The 12,095-nt window shown below is 36.5% G+C and overlaps 1 protein-coding gene across 2 annotated transcripts in view; it reads right to left on the bottom strand.

Annotated features, from left to right (window-relative positions):
• Nucleotides 1–308: 308 nt before the first annotated feature.
• Nucleotides 309–12,095, bottom strand: part of UBN2 (ubinuclein 2) — a 74,629-nt gene continuing 62,842 nt past the window's right edge. For both annotated transcript variants that reach the window (XM_014787709.2, XM_014787708.2), the window contains exon 17: nucleotides 309–10,550. In XM_014787709.2, the coding sequence (XP_014643195.1) occupies nucleotides 10,501–10,550 (50 nt within the window). In that variant the 3' untranslated portion in view covers nucleotides 309–10,500. The remainder of the gene's footprint in view (nucleotides 10,551–12,095) is intronic.

The following is a 12,095-nucleotide window of genomic DNA, read 5'->3' as shown; positions in this document are numbered from 1 at the left end:
CCAGCTCAAGTGCCATCCACTTGACAAAGTCTCCCCAGATCCCTCCAGTCCAATTTCTCCCCTGCTCTGAACTCAAATGTCAAGTGGCAATGGACCACATCTTTGTGAAAAATTTTCAATTGTTATCTTTTAACTTGTCATGTGATTGCAAACTGTTTGTCAACATATTGAGGGTGGGGACTGTGTCCTTTGCTTCTGTATCCCATAGCGCCTAACACAATGCAATACAGACAACAGATACTCAACCACTACTGAAAGAATGAGATAGCAGAATCCAAGTTAGCCCAATAATACAACAGACACGAGAATAATATGTACATTCCTCTTTATTTAATACAACAAACACGTAACACATACAAAAAGAAAAAACACTCATGTAAAAGGCCCTGTCACAAAGGATAGACAGGAAACAGCTACACTGAATCAAATAAGGCTCCTGCTTTAAAACAGGGGTTTGCTAGCTACACTTGGAATATGAGCAAGGCTGTTGCAAAAAAATAAAAAAATTAAAAAAAAAATAAAAATAAAAAAATCCCTGCACTGAAGGAGTATGTCCACGGAGTTAATTTACTAAATTCACAGATCCGTATTTAGGAATGTTTAAGCCCTCTCACAGATGCAAAATTCATCAGGGTTTTATGAAATGTGTGATTTTTTTTGGTTAAAAAAATTTACCTGTCCTTCTTTCTTCTTAGAAAATAGTGACAAGAGCTCTCTGAAAACCAGAGACCAGCAAACCACCCAAAGTTTGGAAAGCTTTACCATTAAAGGTCTAAGGATGTGCAGAACTGAGAATGCAAAGACAAGATGGCAGAGGGAAGAAGAATTTAACTTCTTAGTCGTTTCCTGGCAGCTCGTATTCCCTCCGCCACTGGGAGAGATAAATGGAAATACCTGGGCTCAGTGCAGGGGTCAGTAGCAGCAGTTTGTCCATATTCCTGCTCTGATTAGAGCCGGAAATTAAACAAGCACCAGTTCGTCTCAAAAGAGCCTTATACAAACACACACACATACACACCCACACCCATTCACATGTCATCACCACCCCCTTTTATTTAAATTTATTATTTTTTTACTAAAATAATACAAAAAAGGGAAACAGGTATATTTACAAAAATCCATGGCTGGTACAGTACATAATTTTTAAGACACACTAAATGCTACAATCTTTCAGGTCCTGAGATTATTACAAATATCAACTCAAAGCTGTGTTCAGGTCCAGTTTTAAAGGAGGAAAAAAAAATCCCAAAATATTAAGTCATACACTTATTTAAAATACAGTATATCCCTTCAAATTAGCAAAAACACACCTCCCTATAAACAAATGCAATACAGTAATCAGTGCCTTACACCCAGAGGAGCAGCTATTACTTAGGCTCCTTCCTTCAAGGTTGGTTGTGAAACCTGTTGGCATCTATATCAAGCGTGGAGGTGGGTACAGTGAGAGGAAGATGTGAAACTGGAAGAAGTTCCTCTACAGAGTGAACATTCACTGGACAAATAAGTCCTGTTTCTCCTTCTGTTACCAAACAAAAGTCTTTCCCTTATCAAAACTCATACCGTAAGGGTTAGAAGTATGTGCTTACTCAGACTAGAAATCACAATCCTTATTTCCAATCAGTTACAGCAAATAGGTCTGCAGTCCCATAATAATTTTTACAACTATAAATAAACTTTCTTGCTTGTAATAAAAGAGAGAAAACACCCATCACTGAGTTCCCTTGGTAGAGTTTGATTAACATATTATTTGGGGCACAAAATTTTCACCAGCCAGAAATTTCTTTTCCTCTTCTTTTAAGCCTGACAGTGTTTAGTGAGCAAAACACAAAGGCAAGCCCCAGATTTACATATTCTTCTTAAGAACAACTTGATGTTTTTGATAATTTCTACAACATAATTTTTCAACAACGGCCAAAAACAGGACAGTGCAAAGCTTGAACCCCTTCTCTGGAAGCCGGCCACGGGTCACAGGAAATCATTTGTGGGTTAGGAACCTACTCCACTGGTGGAAGGGCCCTTTGCTTATCTGAAGGTCTCAGAAGGTATGTATAATTAGTTATGTAGGCATATCGCGATTTTATAAGTTGGCCAAAGTTGGCTAACTTTCCAACTAGCTATATAAAACAATAAAACCTTTGTCAACTGAGAATAACTTCTCTTTTAATGCCTCTAGCCAAAACTGGGGTAATCCTTGGTAATTTTGGGTACAGGAAAGAACACCCAACGTGCTGGCACAGGGCACACTATCCCTGCAAACAGCCGAGATGAGCAAAAAATGAGGAAAGCTTATGCCTGCGAGGACAGAAAATACAAGATAGTAAGGGCAAGTTGTCACATAGAAAAACAAACCACCTGGCTGGTCTTGGTTACTGCTGACTCCTAAATGTGCTTAGAGGGTAGATGGAGCTGTTAACTTCAAAAACAGAAGCATTTCCAAGTTATCTTGGGTAATAGTCATTTTGTTTGTATTTCAGTTAGGTTTCCATTAGTGCTCTATTATAAAATATTTTAAGACTAGATTTAAGATAAAATATAATTATATTATTATGAGCAAAATGGCAGCAAATAATGTATAGAGAGTTTTCTGAGGAACATAAAATTGGTACTAAGGATTCATACGGCCTGTGTGACTCAGACCTTTGCAGAATAGGTTTATTGCAGGGGAAGTATGAAAATAAGCAAGGCAGAATATTATGAAAAATAAGAGCCCCTAACAAAGGTCTGCATCTCTTTTGAATAACCTTGAGAAGTATCAAAAAGAAGCCATGAAATGTAGCTGCTACCAGATTATACAGTAAAGAAATCTATTTTTTAATATAAAGGAGACGAGAAAAAAAATTCTGGTCACTAGTGATGATTCTAAGTCCTGGATATATAGACCCCCTTGATTATACCTCTGAGATTTCTGAAAGTATTCTTGACCTGTTTGGGCAACAGTCTGGAAAAGTGTCCAAAATTTAAGGACTACCCTACCATAAAATGGAAATATGCAGGAAAGATTGAGAAGTACAAGTATTATAGTATGAGGAAATTATATAAAGATTCCAAATAGCTACTTTCAAGCAAAGAGTACTTTGAGTGTATCTGAGGAAAATGTAATTTAGTATCAAGTTATTCAAAGGCAGTCTGATTAAAATCCTAAGGGCCATGTCTGTGTGGGGAGGTAAACAGTCTCCTGGAATATGTGTGTAGTCCGTCCTCTGAATTCACTGGCGACACAGGATAGACCGCCATAGTGAGCGAGAAAAGGAGGGGAAAGGCAGTGTAACCCTTCCTCCCCAGACTCTCGACAATATGGAATTTGTATTCTACTGCAGCAACGGGTTGACGAAATGGTTAACTTCAGAGCTCAGGCGGAGGAAAGGGGAACGAAGACTAAAGGAAACGAAGAAAGAAGAACTCAACATTAACAATTCAAAGCTATTTTTAATTAGAGTCTGACCACCTGTTCAGCTCTACAAACCTGAATACTGTGCCACAGAATCTAAAACTTTCTAAGAATTCAACACTGGGATGATCTTATCATAACAACCTAAAGACATTGCATGATTCTGACTACAGCTCTGCACCAGTGAAAGGACCTGTACTTAAGTTTTTGAATATAAGGTTCACATTTTAGGATAGATGAACACACAAAATATCTCTATTTTATGATTCTGTTAATTTTCCCTAGAGGAACAAACACACATTCAACAAAACCCTCATGCCATATTTCTTTGGGTAGAAGTCGTAACATCTGCTATTTGAAGAATGGGAAAAAAAGAGCAAATGTAGAAAATAAAGAGTATGTTTATCTGCATAGTTGATATTTAGAGGCTACGAAGGCCTTATCTGGAAAAAGCAACAAAAAACCAAAAAGTGATTTTTAAGAAAAAAATGTCCTATCACTAGAGATTAAATGGGCCTTGGCCAATTCTGGGAATTAACCCAGATGCTTTCACTGCTTGGGCCTGGTGCTTTCTCCTGACTCACTTATGTTGGATAATATGTTCCTCATCCCCTACATTCTCTTTCCTGACCCTGAATATGTTCTACAATTTAAATCTACACACACCCCCAGCAATTGCTGCTCAGCTTTTAGCCATAACTAAAAAGGCAGTATCCGCTTTTTCCTGTTGTTGTTTTAAATGATGTAAGAAAAAGTCTACGTTATTACTACTTAATATGCCGGGATGGAAGGTGGGATAAAATGATCTTCATTTCCTCCTCAGAGTTGGGCAAAACATGTTTCCTTCTACCCCTGCCCTCCTCACCCCTGCCCTAGCTAGAAAGGGAATCCTGCCTCCCCTCTCTCATTTTCCTACAACCTGAGCAATTGATGGCTCCAACTCTTCCACGGTTTGAAGAAGCATATATTACAAAGGTAGACCGGCTAAAAAGTGTACCCATCTGACTATGTGTAGTGCTTGCTCCCATCAGTGCAAAGCTAGATAAACCGAGTTACAGAAATAGTACACAATCTCTGATTTATAAGAATAAGGAGACTCCCACTCATTCTCAGAAAGTTAAAAGCTTAGCTATCCACCACCAAACAAGTAATATAAGGAAATTAAATTGAGAAGATGGCAAAGTGAGGCAGATAAAACTTTCGGGATCATTTATCAACTCCAATAACCAATCACCCAAACTTTACCTAGCTTTAGCTCCACAATCTTGGCAAAAATCACACATGTAATAACACCATAAAAGGCTAAAAAATCTATTTATAACTAAGAAACTTAGTGTTATTTTCCCCCTCCCCAGTTATTAACCTGAAACTAACCATTTTATCCCACCACAAATGTATGTTTAAATAACAAATATGCATGTAAATTAGAATTCCAGTGATTTTTTTTTAACTTAAAAATCATATGGTGCTTTTTATATCCATCATAGGGAAACATTTTTTAGCTTCTGCAGGAAGATGATAATACTTTTTTAATTATATAGGACATTTTAGAAAAACTCAAAATATTTCTGAAAGTCTCTGATATCCCTGGGAGGTAGGTGAATATTATTATACCCAATTTTCTAATGGGTAATCTGAGGCACAAAGGTTAAATGACATTCCCCCTAAACAAGTTAATTCAAGAGTAACACTTACGACTGAACTGAGGCCACCTGATAACTTTTTTTTTGCCTGCAGGTAACGCTATCAGGAGCCTCTGCTTTCTCCTTTTGGCAACCAATCTCCGCTTCCCAATTAAAATGTATTTAAAAGGGGGCACTTATTAGATATATTTGTACTGGGTTTTGAGGATTGGTTCAACTTAGTCTCCCTTATAAGTCACATCTGTTTTCAACAAGAAACAGATAAATCTTAGACACTGAACATTATGTTATTTTGCTCAAGGGAGAAATCTAAATAACCATCAAATCAGATTAAGCCAAATGTTAATTATCTGGCGAATAAAAAGAAAACTGAAGATCTCTCAAGAATGCTATAGGTTACATGAGTGTTTTCCTCAGTATCTGAAGTCTTTCTACTTCTAAGTTTATTAACCTTTTGACAGATATGTAGCTACATGAATTCTTCAAAAGTCATTTCCCAGAAGAATATATGATGCACTTGTAACGTTGACAAAGTTGCTAACTTCCTTCAAGACATCCTCAGATATAACGCCATGGTTCTAGCTAGTTCTTCCACGTCTCGAGTCCTGCCTGCCATGGTGCACCTTATCAGCTGGACCCACAAAAGACTCTTGTTATTTCCAATGCTTTCTCCAGTATTACTCATGCCAAGTTTGAAGGGCACAGCACAGTGGGTTACATCTAGGAATAGTCAATGAGTCCACTAAATCTATTTTTCTTGTAATAACTGACTTAGTATATATATTTTTTGTTAACTTCTACAAACAGATATTCAAAAGGAGAGATAGCATCTTGTGAAAAGACAATTTCCCAATCTACCCACTTGAATCGACTAAAAGCAATGGAATAAACAAGGCAGAAGTTTTGCAAATGTTGAAAGGGGAGTGTTTGGAAAGGATGCAATGGTACAGCAGCTACTAGTTTATATATATATTACATATGTATACATATATATATACACATATATATGTATGTATGTATCTTACACATATATCCATATACATATAAAGAAAAGGAAGAATATTACAGCATGACATGACATTGGCAAGTTTGAGATTCTTCCTCCTGAATCCCCTGAATTATGAGCCTGTATTTTAGGATATCTGAGAACAGTTTCAAAAGAGGAAAAAACAAAGCAAAAAAAGGCACTTAACAAAGACAAAGGCCTGAATTGAGCATGTTTTAGAGGAGTAATATAAGCATCTTACCAGAGCTAAGAAATGATTTACAGAGAATTAAACTTTTTCCCTTAAATTTTATAAAATAAAATTGCATAACATGTTTGTCATCAGTCATTTACCTACTACTGCATTTTTCTTCTGCTTCATTATTACAAAAACAAAAGCCCCCAAAAGCAAAAAACAAAACAAAAGAACAATCATACATGCACAATAGAAAGTAACAGTGCCCCTTTTGAGAACATAAAGTCAGCAGAAACCATAGTGCTGAAGCACAGGGAAAGTTCTCAAGTTTGGCCTGATTATAGATTTTTCTCACTTTTCTAATTTAAAACAAAACAAACACCATTGAACAAAAAAAGCAAACAAACTCAAAACCTATACAATGATAAAAAGAATACAGGGACCAGTGTGCTTCTATGGTACACCCCTAAAATAAAGTGTCCTAATTCTATACATGGGTCAAATTGTATGACAAAACCTCCTAGAAATAAAGAACTGTCAGTTAAAGTAGACCAATACAGGCAAAGTTCATTTTACAAATGTAGCAGCAAATATGATAGATAACTGGAGTTCTAAGAGATGATCCCAAGGGACACAGAGTTCTCATAATCAATGGCAGTTTGAACAACAGTAGAATTTCCTTTTCAGAAAATGTCTTGAACCAAGTAGAGGTGGAAAGGGGTGTAGCAGTGGGCAACCAGAGGAGAAAGATTAGAGGTGTCTGCCCTTTCCAACCCTGGGTAGTAAACAATTTAGATCTGCTTTGGGAAAAAAAAATCCTGGGTTAAAAATCTTTTCCAATAAGTTGTTCTCGAACAGGTGTCAAACCCACAGTATTCAAACATGTATGTGCCCGGTTCTTCCTCCTACCTTGGTGATATAACAAACCCTATCCAACTTCTATGATATAAAAAAAATGTAATTTGGGCTAACAACATCCATCAAAGGGGTGGTAGGCATGAAAGAAGGTACTAACACAATCCTTTGATTTCCTCAGAATATCAGGATTTTGTGACTTCATATTAACCTCACTTCTTTTCCCAAAACCTTTTTCTTCAGGCTGTTTTAAAATCATGATTTCTTTTACCCTCTGATCTCAGAAGCATATGAGAATTATACTCAACTTATAATGGAATTATTGCTTGTATTTATTTTGGAGGCTCTGAATGAGCTTGACACTTTGCTCCCAGTCTCCAACTGAGGCTCAGCACTGCTGTCTCTGAAGACAACTCTGCCAACCATTATTGCTTGTGAATACTGAGGATTAACTTGTATGTACAGTAATAGCTTACACATCAGTGAAGGCAATTTAAGATACAAGACAGTTGAAAACAAACAGCTTAATTTTCCTGAATCAAGAATCCCGCTGAGTGGGACATAATTAAGTGTGCTGATTATTTTTGCATTGGGATGTTGCTAATGCTCTGCAGAAATACACACTGCTCTATATCCTTTCCAATTATTCATTTTAAAAAATAACATAATTTGACTTTTAAGTGCAAAAATACAGTATGAGTCACAAGTCTCTGTGCTACAAAATAACCAATTTATATGTTTGCTTTTTAGTAAGAAAAACTGTAAAGACAGGTGACCATAAAGTATGGACACCATTTTCAATGTTATGATCTAGAAAAGAAATAGGTTTGTATTTACACGTAGGAACTCTCTGATCATACTTATCTAATAAGAAATATAAGGATGTTTGTTTTATTTGTACAACATAAAAGGGTAGTCTTGATTGAAATGGATATAAGTTAGTGAAAATGTGGTGGTGGGGTGGTAAGGTGGGGATCTGGCAGCAGTCCTCAAGGAATCAAGACTGAACAGAACAAAACATAATCTCCACATATGTGGACTTTTCAAAGCCAAGGGCCTTCAGATATTTTTACAGGTTAGTTATAAAATGATACTGGGGGGAAGAACTGATAATCCTGTTCTTCTCTAATGACAACAAAGAGTCATCAGGAATCTTCACAGGGCATGATTCAGAATTCATGGATTTTAGAAATTAAAATTGTTATTCCTTGACTTACACTAGTAATGAACTTATATATAAATAAATATATGTGTATATACACACACAGATGAATACATGCACAATTATCAGCAGGAAGAGAGATTAATATGCACTCTGATTTCTCTCCTAGTATGGGAAGTAACACAAAGGCTAGCTTCCCAAAGGAAAACTCCTATATAGTATTAGCAAAGACTTTTTTTCCCCAAATTAGGTAAAAGCAAGAGGCATGCTACATTGGAATAACTCAAGAATTGGGTAAGCTTCCCTAATTAAAAAACGAAACAAACTTTAATCAAACATACTCAGTTCAAGTCAAACCTCTCTGCAACATCCCAATATCCTTCCAAAATATCTACCAGGGTTGACACAATATTCTTATTTGTTTTACTGGTAAACTAAATTCTTTGAGGCAAGTAATTATATCAATGATTTCTTTGAAATAATCCTTTCCCCTTACTGTAACAAGTTCTTGGAACTAAAGTTTTCAGTTATTTATTAACTTTTTTGCTATGAAGCAAGCCAATGTGACTTTGAGGTCAAAATATAGGCTTACAGATCTGAACAGATCTGTGGTAATTTACCCACAGCCCTATAGGCTATTTGGGACTTTTGCTTATAAAAGGAAAAAAGAGCCCAGTTAATACTCTTATTTGAATAAACTTAATAGTATAGGGTGATTTGTAATGAAAATATACACAAGAAATCTTGCTACTACCAATCCAATTCTGTTTTTTAGGTCAGTCTGTCACTATAAATGGACCAAGCTTACACCATTCTTCGGTACAGTTTGAAAACATTCAGAAGCCTAAATAGGAAGAATTAAAAAACAGGGAGAGAGAGAGACTAGAACAATGATGAGGCAAAAAACATCAAATAAAATGTATTCAAACAGAACCATAAATTTCTCCCTTAACATCCTCTGTTGAATATGCTATTAGGAATCTTATTATCTGCAGGCTTACTCATATATCAATACTCTGAGTAAATATTAGTAAAACTTTAAGATCCCAAATGCTCCAAATCAATTTCACTACATTGGATACAGGGAGTAAAAATACACTGTGATTGTTATAAAAATAATCCCTTGTACACATAATGATCCTAATGTAATTCCTCCTTTTAAAATACCATCTTAAAAATTCCAAAAATATATATATGCCATTTGAATGATTGATGAAGAAGCACATGTAGTACATACACACTTACACCTGTTTATATCAATAGTTAATAATCGCCTGAAGTACCACTAGCTAAAAGAACAGAAACAGAAGTTGCAAACTGAGGGGGAAATTTACAGTTCATACTGGTAGGCCTGCAAGGGCTAAGAGCACCAAAGCCACAGCCCTACATCAAAGATCCCCATTTCTCAAGACAAAAATGTGAACACAGTCACATTTCAACATCAAGAATGGGAATAAGAACCAGTCAATACCAGATGCACAAATCACCTGAAGAAGAGAATTAAGTACCTGCTTCTGAATGCAAGATGTAATTGACCCTTTTACAAAAAGGGGACATCTAAGTTTCGTCTGTTAAGAGCAACAGGCTCAATTTCTTGACCTTTAAAACTCTCAGTGATTTAAATAATATATACCACTGTGTTAAAATAACTTTCCTGAAGCATCTGTAGTCCACTGATTTACATGGGGAGTTGCTACACACTGGAGAAGATTCAAGTTTGTTCAGGATTTTTGAGGGTACAGTATTTACTCAGCTACTGTCTGTATCAGACATGGGGTCATCAATTTTTTTGTGGCAAATTTGCTGCATAGTCCACTCAAATAGACATGATCATTACTCCTGACAAATTGGCCTAATTCTAGAAAGACTGCCTTTTATTATGCAATTACGTCTGTAAGTGTTCAGATCCAACCCCCAGGATGGATGGAGTTTACCCAAATCCTCAATTTCCTTCGTCCTTCCCCGGGAAAAATAAAATTTGTACTTCTGTGGGTTTGACAACTGAGTCTCTTTCAAGTCAGTTAATATGGTAACTCTGTCTTTCTTAAGAAGAGACCAAAGGTCACTAACTTTGCACGAAAGCATTTCTTCCTCCTGCACCTGGCTTTACTCAAGTAATGTTTTCTTTTCTTTTTCCTCCTCACCACAGTGCTTGGGACGAGAGAATGTAAACATCGACAGAACAGCAGCCCTATGACCACATGAGTACTTTCCCATCAGGTAGATTCCATCAGCCAGCTGAGTGTGTCATCTCCTTTGCTTGCTGGGAAGTCACTGAGATTTCCGTGGTAATTTAGTGTCCCCTTTACTTTGGCCTCCATCTGAGAAAAGAGATGTTTAATTGGTATGGGTCAGCATGTTATAAAAAATAGACAAAAACAAACAAAGCAAAAAGAACGATGAACTTTCAATTTTCATGTGGACAACACTGCTAAAAAAAATAGCCTTTAATATCTTACATGCTACAGCATTACAGAGGTTGAGAACATAAAGGAGATAAAAACAAGAATAACCCTCTTATCTCAAATGACTATGGTTCAATTGGTTTTCAGTGTCTTACAAATAATATTTCAACAAGTATTTATTATGTACCTCACAGCCAATTGGATCAAATGCTGTGAGGATTATAAAGGAACATAAAAGACATAATCTCCACCTTCAAGGGATCTATCACATCTTCTGATTCCTTTAGAAGACAAGGTCAATTTCACTTTCTTGCAAGAGAAATTAAATTTCTTGCCGTGACATGGCATTTGATAATTAAATTTCAATTATCTATGTAAATGAATGGGGCACACTGGTAGTGAAAAATCCAGCTGAGTCTTTGTTGTGGTCCTAACCTGGCAAAAGTTGTAAGTGATAGGAAAATCTGATACTGGGAACAATGGTTTCTAGTTTTACAAAAGGCTGTTTAACTTTTACTGGGAAAATGTTGATCACTCTATTTAAACTGGGCAAGAGCAGGGGCCAGTAACCTTGAGAGCCAATAAAATATAGAGCAAGTCTCTCGACAGGTTACTGCCTTAGCAAGGAAAACGAAGCCCCTACCAAGCCAGAGATAAAAAGACAGGGGGAGGCATGAATGGTAGAAATACACATGTGAAAAGGACCCAATCACTGTACTACAATAATAATCTTAAGGCTAGAGAAGACCACAAAAATCACATTGCTAGGTTTACTCATGTGATATCTAAATTACTCTGTAAAACATAAACAAAACAAAAAAACTACCTCTATTGAAGAAAAAGATACATCAATGAAACAAGATTATTTCAAAAGCTGTATAAACAGAATACTATTAAAATAACTTTGGTGACAGTATCTAAGGAATTGGCTTTTTCATTTATAATGAGATATTACATACTTGCGTTTGTAGAGAGAAGTAATTTGACTTGGGGTATAATTAAATTCATAAAATGGCAAGGTGGTATTTTGCTCAAAGAAGTTTGGTTAATTAGCAAAATAAAATACTCACATTAACTGGACTGTGAGATTCTTTAGACCAGGGTTTGGAAAACTATGGCCCAAGGGCTAAATTTGGTCTGCCACCTCTTTTTTTTTTTTTTTTGGCTGTTTAAAGATTTTATTTATTTATTTATTTTCCCCCAAAGCCCCAGTACACAGTTGTATGTCATAGCTGCACATCCTTCCAGTTGCTGTATGTGGGACACGGCCTCAGCATGGCCGGAGAAGCGGTGTGTTGGTGAGCGCCCGGGATCCGATCCCGGGCCGCCAGCAGCAGAGTGCGTGCACTTAACCGCTAAGCCATGGGGCCGGCCCTGCCACCTCTTTTTATAAGCACAGTTTTATTGGAACCCAGCCACACTCATGTTACATATTATCAATGGCTGTTTTCACACTACAGT

The sequence above is a fragment of the Ceratotherium simum genome, chromosome 1 (genome assembly GCF_057802395.1).
Source record: "Ceratotherium simum simum isolate JZ-2026a chromosome 1, ASM5780239v1, whole genome shotgun sequence".
Taxonomy (NCBI): domain Eukaryota; kingdom Metazoa; phylum Chordata; class Mammalia; order Perissodactyla; family Rhinocerotidae; genus Ceratotherium; species Ceratotherium simum.
This window is presented reverse-complemented; position numbering and strand designations above follow the sequence as displayed.